The following is a 16,800-nucleotide window of genomic DNA, read 5'->3' on the forward strand; positions in this document are numbered from 1 at the left end:
CCACCCTATTACAGACCTGCTCTTTTTAACCTTCCCCCTGCTCCTGTCTGTACTTACTTAAAACCTGTTACAAACTCACTTTTGGTAGTTTTGACAACAATTTAGGAAAGTAGGTTTGTAATTAGCCATAATCCACTTGGGAAGGCATCTCTCTCTATGAGAGAGACAATTGGTTATATAGCCTGAGGGACACCACTCTGAGTCAAGCATGGGGCAGTTTGTAGAGGCAGGTCCCAAGTCTACTTCAGTCAGAATAGGAATTGAACCCACACTGTTGGCATCAATCTGAACCACATGCTAGCCATCTAGCCAACTGAGCTAACTGCTCCCCCCTTGACAACAGGTTACTGACCTGAAATGTTAACTCTTTTTTTTCCCGCCACAGATGCTGCCCGACTTGCTGAGTATTTTCCGACACTTAATGTTTTTATTTCAATTCCTTTGTCTTGTCAACTCCGTTACTGCTTCCAGGTAATAGTTTTTCAATTATATTGTCAGTACTAATGGACTAAATATAATTGGTAAAATAACTAACGTAAAAGCAAACATAATTAAAGCATGTTAAACTTAATCATAGTTCTTTGTATTGTTTGATCCTGTATAAGATGCAAATGGTGAGAATCCCATTTCTGATTTTTAGTTCTCTGTTCTATACTATTTCATGTGGATAAATGCACTTTCACCAGAGTTGTGGTAATTTTTGCAGCTGATATACAATATGGCCGCAACATTAAGCTTCCATTTACAGGTGTAGATATCCGTTGTATCGTCAATAAAGACATCTGTCCAGATGTTCCAAAATTACAAAGGGAAGTAGGTATCTTTGTTGTAGATGTTTGATTAAGAGAAGTCTAAGTTGTGAATTTTACCTGTGGGATAATCTTTTAATAATCCATTGAACCACGGGAGTAAGTAATTTCTTTATTTTTCTGAACTGTTTCACATCTTTTCAAAGTTAGTTTTTCTTTCTTTTCGTGGCCATTACACGGTACAAAAACTAGCACATTGTCTTAAAGTCACACAACGAACACAAATCATTTGCTGAAATTGAATATCTTTGATGGAGATTGCCTTGTAACGTCTAGAAAGTTAACAGAGAATCTCACTTGTCTTGAGCATTAACTGACAATCCTGGGATATTACAATGGAGAGACAATCACAGTTGCTGATAGGATTGTTACTTTTCAGTTCCATATTTTTTGATAAGGGAGTCACTATGATAATTCTACTCCTTTCCTACAGTTTTATAATTGGGCTTTATCTAGGAAGTTCTAATTAATTCTCTTTATCTCACACTAAGTCCTGTTCACATATTACCCTTGGCTTGCTGACGAACATTGGCGTCTTGTCATGCAGCACCTCAATTTTAAAATTCTCATCCTTGTCTTCTTGCCTCTCCATATCTCTGTAATCTCCTCCAGCCCCACAAACCTCTGAGATATCTGTGCTCATCTAATTCTGGCCTCTTGAGCATCCCCAATTTTAATTGCTCTACCACTGGTGATCAAGCTTTCAGCTGTCTAGGCCCTTAGTCCTGGAATTCCCTCCCTCTACCTCTCTGTCTCTCTACCTCTCTTTCCTCCTTTAAGACACTTCCTAAAACCTACCTCTTTGACCAAGCTTTTGGCCTTCTGACCCTTATGTGGCTCGGTGTCATATTTTGTTTTGTAATGTTCCTGAGAAGCACCTTGGGATGTTTTATTATGTTAAAGGCACTATATAAGTTGTTGTTGAAGGTAAACAGTCAGTATTTCAAACTGTGTCATGCATCTAAGCTGATTCCACCTTCTTCAGGAAGAAAATTATCCAAAGTTTCAGTGTTTATTGATCAGAGAATTTTGGGATAAAATCTAAAATTTGGGAATATTTCTAATACATAAAGGTTTGTATGCTAGACAGATTTAAGTGTAAATAGACCCAGGTACAGTGAAGGTAAATGTAAATATTTGCATGTGACCTTTCCTGACAGTTGAAGATTGGTTGATGAGTACATCGGGAAGAGAAAAGTGTAAAGTGGAGCTATACGCATTTGTTCTATGTTTATCCTTCTCACTAATAAATCTAAGAGAGAATTCAGGAGAAACTTCTTTGAGTGTGTTTCCACTTGTGGGGGAAAAGCAAAATTAGAGACTATCAATACAAGATAGTCACCAAGAAATCAAATAGGGGAATTCAGAAGAAACCGAGTGATGAGAATGTGGAACTCACTACCACAGGGAGTGATTGAAGCAAATAGAAGGGATGCATTTCCCGGGGAGCTAGATAAACCTAGGAAGAAAGGGAGAAAGGAATAAAGGATATGCTGATAGGGTGAAATGATGATTAATTTTTGTTAATCAAAGTTATTTTTAAAGAATTAGGGGATATGGGAAAAGGCAAGTTTATAGAGTTAGATCAAGATCAGCCATGATCTCATGGAATGGCAGAACAGGGTTGAGGGGCTGAATGGCCTCATCTTGTTCTTATGTTCCTTTGATGAAGGAGGCTCATCTGGAGTATAAATACCAGCATAGACCTGTTGGGCTGAATGGTCTGTTTCTGTGCTGTATATTCCAAGTAATTTACCTGTCTGCAGGAAGAGTTGCCCTCTTGCTTCAAAAAGGCTGCCCTTCCCCTTTCTTGTGTTTCCCTGTACAATGCTTCAATAATGAATATGGGATTGCAGGGGCTCAATTTCATATCCCATCACTACATGGCGCATTTGGTGGCTAGATAAAAAGAAATACAAAGGTATCAACATGCATTGAAATTAGTTACACCATATAGTGATAGGACATGAGTTTACACCTGCAATAATGAGTGCATGATGATAAGGAAGAGTACTATCATTATCTTTCCCATGTAATAACGATTGTCAGAGAAAACTTAATGAATTCTATAAAATTCAAATGCATTGATATTTTACAAGCTCAGAACTATTGATTCTTTGAATGCTGCATTTTCCTCAGGCACATGTTCAGCTTGAAATTGTAGAATCCCTGGTATTTCCACACCAGCTGGCTCTGTTTCTCCAGGCAAATCTAGAAGAAGAGGGAATAAATGTAATATTTTAATCTTATTGCCGAGATAGGGTACACAAGAATTAGGAGCAGGAGTAGGCCATTTGGCCATTGAGTTCGCTTCACTATTCAATAAGATTGTGGTTGATTCGATTGAGCCCTCTTGACTCCCTTGTCGATCAAAAATCTAACCCCACTCCCACTGCTGTCTGGGGAAGAGATAATTAACCTATTGAAAAATTTGATAGGAATTTCAAATGGTTTAGGTGATTATTGTAAGACAGTGTAATAATTCCAAGAGTTGTACAGTCCACCACATTGTTTCCCATGTGTTTTATTTGTAAATTTTACTAAGTGACCTTATAAGGGTCTCCAGATGTGTAAGTACATAAGAAGAAAAGAAATAGGAGTTGGAATAGGTCATTTGGCCCCTTCAAGCCTGCTCCACCATTGAACAAGATCATAGCTAATCTTCTACCTCAACTTCCCATGCAATCCTCCTATCTCTTAGTACTCAAAAATCCATTGACTTATGTCTTCAATATACTCAACAACTGAGCATCCACTGTACTCTGGGGTAGAGAAATCCAAAAAAAATAAGAGCATTAGAAGTACTATGAGGTGTTCACATTTTGCAAAGTGGTTTACTCTTGAAATGCAGTGACTGCTGTTCTATTGGACTAGTAATGTTGAATGTGGTTTTTGCAGGCCCTGAAATAAATCAGACTCGATATTTGGCCCTAAGCTGTCCCACTCATAACTAAGCATGTTGGAATACCTGTTGAAGTAGTGGGAATCTCCTCAGTTACTAAAAGCTTTGCACTTTCCTCCAGAGGTGCAAAGGTTTCACTTTCGGGATAGGGATGATCATCTTTGGTGTCCTCTTGGGCCAAGAGGTGTTCTTGTATAAGCGCTGGCTTTGGGCTAGGTCCTGGCTCAGCCACCGGCTTTTTTGTATGCTTGCTGCTTGTTCCTCCGGCCTTTGCCTTTCTTCCTCTTTTTCCCTTTGATTCCTCCCTGTGAATTTGCAATGGCAAATACAAAAGGAAATCTTTACTTTTTTTTGTGGTGAAATCTTGATGTACTCAACAATGCTCAGATAATTTTTAAAATAAAAAGAACTTGAGGAAAGACTTGTTACCAACAATTGGTAAAGATCTTATGAGATATAAAGGTAGAAATTCAACTTAGGCAGAGCCCAAAATCAGCAGTATCAGATTGCCGCCCATTATACAGAGCCACATTGACCATTGTGGTCAAAGAAATTTGAGACTCAGATGGGGAATAGAATCTTTCATGTTAAAGAGAAAATCTATGGAAACAAAATCTTAGTAAAATGGGACTAGTAAAAGGAAAAGCAAAGATCTCAATATTCAGGCAGAAAGTAAACAAGCACTCATGCCTCAGATTTTGGACAATGCAGCAGAGTAACATGGTACTAAAGCAAAATACTGCGGCTGCTGTAAATCTGAAATTAGAACAGAAAATGTTGGAAATACTCAGCTGGTCAAACAGCATCTATGGAGAGAGAAACAGAGTTAACGTTTCGGATAAGGGACCAGAACTCGTTCTGATGAAAAGGGATCAACCTGAAATGTTAACTCTGTTTCTCTGTCCACAGATGCTGCCAGACTTGCTGAGTATTTCCAGATTGGTGTGGTAATTTTACCATATATAAAGTTGAAAGACATTTGACTTCTATTAAGTTAATCAATTAATAAACAAAAACAGGTTTGAGTCCTTCCAATTAATTCTTGGTCTAAAAATATTCAAGGTGAAGAACACTAGCTAAGGATTTAGTGTAGAAGATAATTAATGTCAATTGATTGCCAGGAGGCTGAAAAGATCACCACAATTCTCACTCTGAAATAAAACATATAATTGGGAATGGAATGGGTGATAGAAAGGTAATCAAAACACATTTGCGAACAAAATTAAAATAAATATTTATTCAGATAAAATGTCTCAGGTTTGTACTCTGTACATTTCATTATGTAAAGTATTTGGCTTGACTATATCACCAATTACTAAAGGTAGTGATGAAGGTTATTCTTACTCACTTACGCACTTACTCACCAATAACCTGCTCACCAAAGCTAAGTTTGGTTTCCGCCAGAGCTACTCATCTCCAGAACTCATTACAACCTTGGTTCAAACATGGACAAAGGAGTTGAATTCCAGAGGTGAGGTGAGAGTGACTGTCCTTGATATCAAGGCAGCATTTGACTGAGTGTGTAATCAAGGAGCATTAGCCAAATTGAAGTCAGTGGGAATTATGGGGAGAATTCTCCACTGGTTTGAGTCATATCTAGCACAAAGGAAGATGGCTGTGGTTGTTGGAGGCCAATCATCTCAGCCCCAGGACATCACTGCAGGAGTTCCTGGGCCCAACCATCTTCAGCTGCTTCATCAATGACCTTCCTTCTATCATAAGGTCAGAAGTGGGGATGTTCATTGATGAGCAATGTTCAGCACCATTCATGGTGAGTGCAGCTCCAACGCCACTCAAGAAGCTCAACGCCATCGAGGTCCAAGAAGCCCACTTGACTGATACCTTATCCATCACCTCAAACATTCATTCCCTCCACCAATGACGTACAGTGGCAGCAATGTGTACCATCTCCAAGACCTACTGTAACAACCCGCCAAGGCTCCTTCAACAACATTTCCTAAACCTGTGAACTCTACCAACTACAAGGACAAGGGTAGCAGACTCATGGGAACGCCAACACCTGCAAGTTTCTCTCCAAGTCGCACACCATTCTGACTTGGAAATATATCTCTGTTCCTTCATTGTGGCTGGGTCAAGATCCTGGAACTCTTCCCCTAACAGCACTGTGGATGCACCTATACCACACGGATTGCAGTGGTTTAAGAAGATGGCTCACTACCGCCTTCTCAAGGGCAATTAAGGCTGGGCCTTGCCAACAATGCTCACATCCCATGAATGAATAAAAAAATGTGGTTGGACCATACTTGGAGCACCATGTACAGTTCTGGTTGCCATAAAATAAAAAGATTTAGAGATACTGGAGAAGGTGCAAAAAAAAATTTACAAGAATGATATCAAAACTGTGAGGTTATATCTATCAGGAAAAGAAGAACAGACCAGTACTCTTTCCTCTTGAAATAAGAATTTTGAGGGATATATCTAATCAGAACCTTTAAAATTCTGAAAGGTTTTGATAGAGTAGGCACAGGGAGAGTGTTTCCATTGTGGGAAAGAGCAAAACTAGAGGCCATCAATATAAAATAGTCACCAAGAAATCCAATAGGGAATCCGGAAGAAAATTCATTACTCAGAGAGTGGTGAGAATGTGAAATTGGCTACCACAGGAAGTTGTTGAGATTGACATATACAAATGCATTTAAGGGGAATCTAGATAAACACACGAGGGTGAAAAGAATAGAGCATTATGCTGATAGATTTAAATGAGGAAGGATGGGAGAAGGCTCAAGTGGAGCATAAATGCTGCCATAGACTGGATGGGCCAAACACCGTTGCTACGACTGTATATTCTATGTAATTCTGAGTTATATAATATCTTTGTGGACTTTGGATTACAAAAGTATTTAAGGGTCTTTGATACTTTTATACCTACATTGTCAAGATTGTCATTAAAAACCCATCTGGTTCACTAATGTCCTTTACAGAAGGAAATCTATCACTTTACCTGGCCTACATGTGATTCCAGACTCACAGCAATGTGGTTGACTCTGAACTGCCCTCTGAAATGGCCTAGCAAGCTACTCGGGCAGCTCACCATGACTTTCTCAGGAACAAGTAGGCATGGGCAATAAATACTGGACTTACCAGTGACGTACTATCCTATGAATAAAAAAAATCAATGGTTGAGAAGAACTCCTGCTACTTGCCCTGTTTTAAGTGGAAGGACCATACATCGATTCAAGAGAAGAAAAAATACTCTCTACACCCTCCTTTCACTTTATTGAGAAGAGAGGCTGGAGGAATAAACAATACAAGCAATTATGAGACTAGCGTAACTATAGTTTTTACCACGTAAAATTCATCCGTGAATGCCACCAGTACCAAGTTAGGACCAAGTTAGCTCACACTCATCAAGGAATTGGCCGAGTTTAATTTCACATTGAATGCTTCCAGCCATCAGACTCCATCCCATTAATCTGGGCTAGCTGTAAATCATCTTTCTTCATAGCACACGGTTATTATATCATGCCTCACTTAATTACCCACACCAAGGTTTTCTTCTCTTGAGTTTCCAGCTTCCTTTTCCTGAGCTGTTCACGGTCCCTCAAACGATATGGAAGAACTCCTGGTGTGAAAAGAATCAAATTTTCACGCAGTGTAAATTTTCTTACTCACATTTTCTCAGATACAGTCTTACACTTGTAGAGTTGACACTCATGAAGTAAGAAGTAACCCAATATGCTAGCTCACCAATACAAATTTAATAATTTACCATACTCTTTATGCCCCAGATTAATGCTTGATTATATATCCACAGTTTTGTGTGTAATTTTCTGTTACGCATTAGAATTGTTAACGCTTCAATACACCTGTGAAATCCTGTTTTATAGAAGCTGCATAAGTATAATGTAATTCCTTTGTTATTACAGTGTCCTATTCAATATATGTTTAAAGACAAGTGGCACAGAACCTGAATATGAGAACCCAAAGAAACAAACTCCCAGATTTCGCCATTCGTCACCACTGACCTCAGAGAAATCTGTCCATAAAAAATTAGCAAACACTGTGGCATCAATTTGACCCTTTTGGATGTTACTTTTATTCTGGCATCCGCTACAGGGGATCTCTGGAGGCCAGCAAGTAATGTCATCAAGCAGGCTATGCAGTCAATCACATTGAAGAATTCTCACATACAGCAAATGAGGAAATATAAACAGGTTTTATTATTCCCTTTTTATAATTTTACAGAAAGTGAAATGAAGATTAGGACATACACATGGGATTAACATAATAAAAAAGTCTTTCTGAAAAATATTATTTTTTTAAAATTATGGAATTTTTATCAGCAAAGTAAAAGAAGCTCTTGGGTATTTCCACACCCCTCCCTCCCACCATAAACCCTCCATATTTATCATCAATGGTTCATCTGTGCCAGTCAAAAGAAAATGTCTAGCTGGTGTTGTTGATGAGAATTCCACTTCCAAACACAATAAGGACTAATGGGTTCCCATCAGAGAAAGAAAGATGAGCATACATTTCTACAGCATCACCAGGACATCCCAAAACGCTTTACAGCCAGAATAACTTTTGATGGAAATGCTGCAGCCAATTTGCACACAGAAAGCAGCCAGAAAACAATGCCATTATCAATGTGGTAATGACCAGATAATCTATTTTAGTGATGTTGGTTGAGGGATAAACATTAGTCAGGGCACTGGAGACAATGTTCATGCTCTTATTCAAAGCATTGCCATGGAATATTTTATGCCTACCTGAGAGGATAGATGGAGCCTCAGTTTAGCACCTCATTCCAGCAATGCACTGGGAACATTAACTGAGATTTTTGGGTTCATCTAGTGTCTCTCTGGTGGGACTTGAACCCAGGGCCTTCTAACTGAGAGGCAAGAATGCTACCTACTGAGCCACAGCATAGCTAATGGTGCTAGTTAGCACCAAGTTAACTGATATTGCTTGAACTCTCATTGCATCAGGAACCAAGGTGGGGTAAATCTGGGTGTGGCAACATTTTTGGAGCTGTCTTGCATTTTAGATAATTGCCACAAAATGCTGCCGGTAATGCAGGGTCAGATCCTTCAATATATTCTACATGCATACTGTCATTGTCCAACAAGCACCCTGTGAAAATTGTTTGGCTTAGAAAAGGTTTAATTCTACAAAAATAACATTTATTGAAAAGTATTCCTTGGTTACATTATTTATGATCTGTAATATGCATAACTTTCTCTTTGAAAAACATTGTATTTTATTTACATTAATACGATCCTATTTTAATGTTAACAGTTCCAGGGAATTCCAGATTCCTTTAGACAGACATTTTAAAGATTTTTGATCACACAGAAATTTTCTGGAAAGTTTCAGTATAACGATGGTGTAAAAGCAGAGTTTCTCCTCTTCCCGTGAAATTTTCACATAACTGTTTTACACCAAAACATCGCATGTGTGAATTTCCTTGGTCATTCCCAAGTTAGTTCTGTTGGAAAAACATTTGCCTCATTGACATAGTCCCGCCCCCTCCTCCCCCAATGTAATAGAGAATACGAGTTTCCTGTATTTATGCCATTTCTGAATAAGCACAAACGTACATCCAAAATTTTAGACACAGCAGGACCTGAAACAGGGAGGTGGGAACAGGGCAGATGAATGTGAAGGGGGAGATGGTGGCATAGTGGTAATATCACTGGGTATTATCCAGATGCCCTGGAGACACGAGTTCAATTCCCACCACAGATTCAATTCCTACCAATCTGGAATTGAAAGCTAGTCTCAGTAATAGTGACCATGACAGCTATCATTAATTACTCACTTATGCCCCTTTAGGGAAGGAAATCTGCCATCCTTGTCTGGCCAACATGTGACTCCAGACCCACAGCAATGTGGTTGACTTGTAACTGCCCTTTGCAATGGCCTAGCAAGCCACTCTGTTCAAGGACAATTAGAGATAGGTAACAAATGCTTGCCTTGCCAGTGACACCCATATCCCATGAAAGAATAAAGGAAATATTTCTAATCATGTGGAGGAAAAGCACCAAGATGGATTAGTTGTGTTGAATAGCCTATTTCCATTTTGTTACCTCATTGCCTTTCAATGTGAGGGAATATTTCTAGTGTTTGCTAACAATTTTTTTCAAATTCTCTTCATTGACACCTGCACTGTATTTTCTATCTCTGAATGCCATTTTTATGGCACCAGTATTGGTTACATTGGAATTCTAGGCAATGCAATTTATGTACCATTCTAGGCAGTGCAATTTAGGAAGTGTGTCAAGGCTTTGGAGAGGGTGCAGAGTAGATTTACCAGAATAATACTATGGATGAGGAACTTCAGCTATGTGGCAGGACAGGACAGAGACTGGATTCTTCACCTTAGAGCAGAGAAGGTTAAGGAGAGACCAGATATGTTCAAAATTATGAGGGGTTTTGATAGAGCAAGCAGGGAGAAACTATTTCCTTTGGCAAGTGGGTCAGTAACCAAAGATTATAGATCTAACATAATTGACAAAAGAAGCAGAGAGAAAATGAGAAATGTCTTCACTCAGGGTTGTTAAAATCTGGAACACATGCCCTGAAAGGGTGGTGGAATCAGATTCCATGGGAACTTTCAAAAGGCAATTGCACATGTACTGGAAGAAGATGAACTTGCAGGGTTATGGGGAAAAAGCTGGGGTGTGGGTCTAAATTGGACAGCCTTTTCAAAGAGCCAGTATAGGCACGATGGGCTGAATGGCCCCCTAGTTGTGCTGCAATTCCACATTAATAATAGAAAAACTTTCACAATTGCACTTTTGCCTACATGCTGTGCTTCATGTGCATCAATGCTGGTGTAACAACTTCAAACTTTAAATTTCACAACATGAGTAAGGTAAGGAAGGACTAAAAGGAGAAAGGTGCCACATTTTCCAGACTTTCCTCAGGCCCTGAATATTTTTGATGATTTCTGTTTTCTTTACTCCAGTTTTTATACTGATCTACGCTAACAAAATCCTCAAAATTTCAAAGTCATTTGCTGTCAACAAGATCACTGTAAACAGGGGTGTAAATGTTGGCAAAATTCCAGCCTATTTAGTTGATGGGGCAGAATCCATGATAAGTCAAAATGGAAGCAGCTGTGGACGTAAAATCCTTGATGGGTTGGTTGTTTTTTTCTTAAGAATAGTACAGCACAAAAAGAAGCCATTCAGCCCATTGAGTCTGCGCCAACTCTTTCAAAGAGCAATCCAGTTAGTCCCACTCCACTGCTCTCCCCATATTGCTGCAAATCTTTCCCCTTCAAATATTTTTCTCCTTCAAGTACAGCAATAGTAAAAGGCAAAGCAACATCTGTAATGTAAAATTGTAGCTACATTCATGATATGTAGAATTAATTATTTTGCATATTTATATGCATGATTGCAGTTCAGCAGTCAACAGCAAAATTCAAAATTTTTCACTTATAGAGTAGCTTTAATGAAATAAAATTTTCCGACTTGCTTCACAAGAGCATTATAAAACAAATTATGACACTGAGTAACATAAGGAGGCAAGAGGTCACCTTGGTCAAGGGGGCAGGTTTTAATGAGTATCTTGAAAAGGAGGAGAGAGAGGTAGAGAGGATTAAGGAGGATATTCCAGAGCCTGAGGCCCAAGCAGTTGAATGCACAGCCACCAATGGTGAAGTAATTAAAATGGGATGTGCAACAGGCTAGAATTGGAGGAGTGCAGAGATCTGGGAGGAATGTAAGGCTGGGGAAGATATCAGGGATTAGAAAATGAATGCTGGGGAAACCCAGATGTCACTTTTCACCACCAGCTGAAGGCTGTCTGCAACAAGATCTGGCATTAGGGTGAAGGGTGGGTGTTGCATTTCTCGTGACAGGGTGGATCTGGGTGTGGCAGAGGTCTGGACTTTTCTTGTGGAGAATGGAAGAGCACTAAAGTAAAGGTCTTGCTAAGAAAAAGTTCCCACTTACCTTCAGTAGCCTCGTTGGCTTCCCAACAGCTTTACATGGGAAGGTGCATGAGATGGGCTCATTCAAGTATGGGTTAAATATCATTCACATCAAAACCGGTGGCAGTAAAATGAGGAATGAAGACTCGCCATTTTAATTACTCTCTCACTCATTTCCCGCCCGACCGAGGAGAGTTAAAATCTTCCCGTTATGTATTTGGCATTATCAGTTGTGGAAGGATCAATCCTTACTTTAGATGATTGCATTTCAGTAAGTATTCTATACTTTTAAAACAAAAGTGAGCCAGTGCTAATTTTACATTGTTAAATTTAACTAATACTTATATTACACATATTCATAGTGGTAATGCCACTGGACTGGTAATCCAGGGGCCCAGGCTAATGTTCTGAGGGCATGGGTTCAAATCCCATCACAGCAGCTGGTAGAATTTAAATTCAATTAATAAATCTGGAATTGAAAGCTAGTCTCAGTAATGGTGACCATGACAACTATCATCGATTGTCATAAAAACCCATCTGGTTCACTAATGTCCTTTAGGGAAGGAAATCTGCCATCCTTACCTGGTCTGGTACCTCTACATGTGACTCCAGACCCACAGCAATGTGCCTGGCAAGCCACTCAATTCAAGGGCAATTAGGGATGGGTAACAAACGCCGGCCTTGCCAGTGATGCCTACATTCCATGAAAGAATTTTTAAAAAAACACAGCACACTATAGTAAAATAGTACTATTTGTGCACAATATTTGTGCTCCATATTTAGCAATATGTAGAAATATTATTAAGAGGACTGAATTTTCCTCTTTGAAGTATCAGACATAATATAACTGTTGTGAGAGTCTGGTGAATGCGATTATTTATGTTCATTATAATTATGGAACTCTACTATAATTGACATTGCATAATAACTCTTAGAATGAGAAATACTATCCATTAAAACCAACTAAACCCACATTTAGCTTCCCCGTGGACCATCAGAACTGTGTGAAATTAGTTTATACTGTCAGATATCACTATTATCAACTAGACTATTACTCATTCATTGTCATACTGAATGTGTGCTCAAAAAACTGTAAAATATGTGTTGTTTCTACTGCATTAAACTTTGGAAGCATTTAGCAACTAACATAAATCCAGAAGAATTAAATACCCATTGCATTTTACTGAAGTAACAGCTACTTTTACTTTCTGTCACAAACAATATTACCTGGAATCTCCTGATCAGTGGATTTCTGGCCATTCTCAGTGGTGTCCATTTTCTCGCCGCTGCTGAGAATTCCTTTTATTTTTAAAACAACCAAGTAGAAATGTTTGAATAAGTAGTGATGTCCTTTTTTTTGTAACTAGATTAGGCGGTTTCAGCGTTGACACCCACACAAACGTCGTTATCTAACGCGCACAAGCAGGGATCTTAGCAGCATCCAGTAACAATTTTTTTCAATCACATAATAAAGATATATTTCAGTGGCCCCGCGATAAATATGAAAGTGAAAATAAATGTGAAAAAAAACACCCAGATTAAAAAAAGACTGCTTTTAGGCAGAGTTCTTCGATAATGCAATAATTCACGTTTATACTGTAGCTCTTACATAAGTTTATATGTTTGGAACTAGATTTGATTTTGCTTACAAAATTTAAAATATTAATTGCTTGAAATATGATTGTTAGTTTGCTTTTCATTAAATAGTATTTGATTTTATTTTGCACTACTTGCTGCCTTTGAAAATTTATGATATAACAACTTTCCTCCTAAGATGCACACGTGCATGGCCACACACCAATCGGGAAAGTTGAAATAAACTGGTTGCTCACAACTTCATCAGATCATTGATTTGAGTACAGGAGCAAGGATGTCTTACTGCAGCTGTACAGGGCCTTGGTGAAACCTCACCTGGAGTATTGTGTGTAGTTTTGGTCTCCTTACCTAAGAAAGGATATACTTGCCATGGAGTGAGTTCGGTGAAGGTTCACCAGACCAATTCCTGGGATTGTAAAATGTGGAGAGATTGGGCCGACTAGGCCTGTATTCACTGGAGTTTAGAAGAAAGAGAGGGGATTTCATTGAAACATATAAAATTCTGACACAGCTGGACAGACTGAATGCAGAGACGATGATTCCTCTGGCTGAGGGGGGTCTACAGCAAGGGGTCACAGTCTCAGGATATGGGGTAGGCCTTTTAGGACTGAGATGAGGAGAAATATCTTCACTCAGAGGGTGTTGAACCTATGGCATTCTCTACCACAGAAGGCTGCAGAGGCCAAGTCACTGAAAATATTTAAGAAGGAAATAGATCGATTTCTAGACTCTAAAGGCATCAAGGGGTTTGGGGAGAGAGTGGGAGTATGGCATTGAGATAGAGGATCAGCCATGATCATATTGAATTGCGAAGCAGGTGCGAAGGCCCAAATGACCTACTCCTGCTTCTATTTTCTACATTTCTATTGCGAAACATATCCGGCAGAATGCAAGTTACTCTTAAAATGCCCGTGGACAAAAATGTAGTGCCCAGAGGAGTTTGGAGACCACCCAGTACAAGGAAAATTTAGAGGGAACATTGCAATAATTTGTTAAAAAAAAACCTTTTCTAACAGCTGTACATTGCTGCAGTAACAAATAGACTTGGCTATGATTTTGCAGTAGCAAGGACGGCGAACCTGTAAGAATTCACTGTCATTATGTTAATTATATTATTAAGATAAATAGGTGAAGGGCATTGCTTAATTAAGTACTTTTGAGCATAGATAAGTAGAGGACAGCTGGGAAACTGGGGGTGTGAGAGGAGGGCTATGAGACTAAAACAAAATCAATAAATTCTCTCTGTGAAAAAAGCTGTATGTCTTAGTTTTTACTTCACCAAGCGGCTTAGATTCTGTTAACATCTTATGCCTCTGAAATTGACTACAACTTGTTCTAGTGCCTCAAAAGTTCTGATGAAGCACTCCAGTCCCCAGAGGGTGCCACTCATCATCGTAGCTTGCTGTGCACTACACAACCTGGCACTAAAACAGGAATAAGACCTGGCTGAGGAGGAGATGGAAGAGCTGCACGTCTCCTCCGATGAGGAGGACATCGAAGGGGATGAGGGTAACGAGGTCCTGGAAGCTGAGGATGCCGGCAATGAGGCCATTGCACTGACCAGGCATGCTTGTGAGGCCTTAATAGCTGCAAGATTCGTGGAGGATGATGACAAGATGCAGTGAGTACACTCCTGACATCCTCACATTGCATATGTGAATGTCTGACATCTGTCTGGCTGATGGCAGCACACATACCCTCAGTGCTCAGCCTCAAGTCATAGAGACACAGCAGAAGCCCAAATAATAGCAAGATTCCAGGAGGATGATGACAACATGCAGTGAAACACTGGATAGATCTTCACATTGCCTCTGTGAACATCTGACTCCTGTCTGGCTGAGGGCAGCTCGCTTGCGCTCTGTGAACAGTGTGATATTATGGAGACGCAGCCGTAATACTTTAACAGCACCTGATCCTTTGGCAGCCTTCATCACCTGTCCCCCTTTAGGAGCACACCATCACTGGTCACAGATGCTGAAGAGATGGAGGACCAGCCCCACCTCAAAGGTGCTGAGAGCACACAGAGAGAGTGATGAAACTCTGTGACAACTGCCCACAACATTCTGGCAGTAATAACAAGCACCGTCAAGGTGCAGGCATCACTAATATGTCCAGTGAGTATGAAGCCGGACAATCACTTTGCTCTGAAGGTTACACACTGCACAGGGAAGAGGCCCTGGACTGAGACACCTGCCTTCATCTTGTGCGGGAACCAAGGTTTCACATCTGAGAGACATGAACACTGCTCATCATAACAAGGAGCCATAGGCAAGGAGACATTCTTGGGAGTTTATTTACAATAGTGAACAGTATGTACAAGTGATTAACACTCATGCCCAGGCTGTGCAACTACACCTTCTTAACCTTTGTAACCCTGTCACTACATCTTGGTGTAGTGAAGGTGGAGGTGGCCTGCTGACTGTCACACCCTGTCTGTGATCACCTTGGCGGGTGTCCTCTGGAGGGTCGAAACCTGGGAAGCCCCAGCCGGCTTTCGGGATTCTGCAGTGTGGCAGTGGCATCCTCCTCGGCCTGCAGAGCTGGAGCTGTGGGATTCACAGGAAGAGGGATTGTCTAGATGTTCATGGAGTCACCTGGGTAGATAGCCCCGGGGTGTGCACCTGCTGATCCTCCTCCCTGTGGGTGTGTGAGGGCCCCTGGCTGACTCCTTGAGTGAAAGGGGCAGCTGCAATGATTTTGAGAGGCCACACCCCCCCTCTTGTGTTGACAGTAATGGATGCCAGCAAATGCCTCAGTGATGGTGCAGCTCCTGCAGCAGTGCAGGACCAATGTCCTGGACCAAGGTCTCCATGGCAGCTGCCATCCTTCCAGTGTTTACCTTGGTGTGTAGGCATGCTGGCGCTATCACCTCAGAATGAAGGTGGACGGACTCCCCCCATCGTGCCTTGCAATCGGAGGAGTGCAGCAGACATCCCTTCCTGATGTTCCTGAACTTGTCTTTGCAGCTCCAGTAACTGAGATAGAACCAAGTCCAGAGGTTCGTCATCTGACTCGGACTCAGCAGATTTCTGGCCTCCAGCCGTCCTCCGATTGCCAGCACCCTTGGATTTCCCTGCCTCCGCCCGCTGTGGTCAGACAGTGCAGTGTGCACGCCAGAATGTGACCCCGAGGCTAATCTAGAACTAGGTCCCGCTGAGATGTGTCTCTGTGCTGGTGGAGAGTGTGAGTAAGTGCCTTGATGGGTTTTCTGTTGGTGTGTCTATGGATTCCTTTTCTGAGGTGCCCTTGAGGCTGGAGTCGATTACCTGGCTCATAGCTGATTTTGGCTGCTTCCCAGGTGTGCCTGCGAGAGAAAAGAGAGAGCATGGCAGGGGACTGTGAAACAGGAGACATCACTCCTGTATGGTTGTCTGATGGATGTTGCAGTGCAGGATCCTCACTTGCTTGAGCGCCGCCAACCTCACCGTCTGTGCAGGAATGGTCCATATCCTCACCAGCCAGCTGGATGGCTCTATTTGCAAAGGCCATGAGGATCTTCAGTTTGAGCATACCTCCCCCAATCTGGGACGTCTCCCTCTTGTGGGCAAGCTTATCCTGCAAGGAGACAGATGGAGAGAATGGTAAACAAA

At 40.8% G+C, this 16,800-nt stretch overlaps 1 protein-coding gene across 1 annotated transcript; it reads right to left on the reverse strand.

Moving 5' to 3' along the window:
• Positions 1-908: 908 nt before the first annotated feature.
• LOC144672990 (uncharacterized) lies at positions 909-13,019 on the reverse strand. The gene is made up of 4 exons (XM_078534986.1): positions 12,842-13,019; positions 7,216-7,294; positions 3,778-4,016; positions 909-3,020 (listed from the first exon to the last, which is right to left on the reverse strand). The coding sequence occupies exons 1-4, from the start codon at positions 12,888-12,890 to the stop codon at positions 2,902-2,904; spliced, it is 486 nt and encodes a 161-aa protein (XP_078391112.1). The 5' UTR covers positions 12,891-13,019; the 3' UTR covers positions 909-2,901.
• Between the last annotated feature and the right edge of the window lie 3,781 nt (positions 13,020-16,800).

The sequence above is a fragment of the Cetorhinus maximus genome, unplaced genomic scaffold, assembly GCF_964194155.1.
Source record: "Cetorhinus maximus unplaced genomic scaffold, sCetMax3.hap1.1 HAP1_SCAFFOLD_184, whole genome shotgun sequence".
NCBI lineage: Eukaryota > Metazoa > Chordata > Chondrichthyes > Lamniformes > Cetorhinidae > Cetorhinus > Cetorhinus maximus.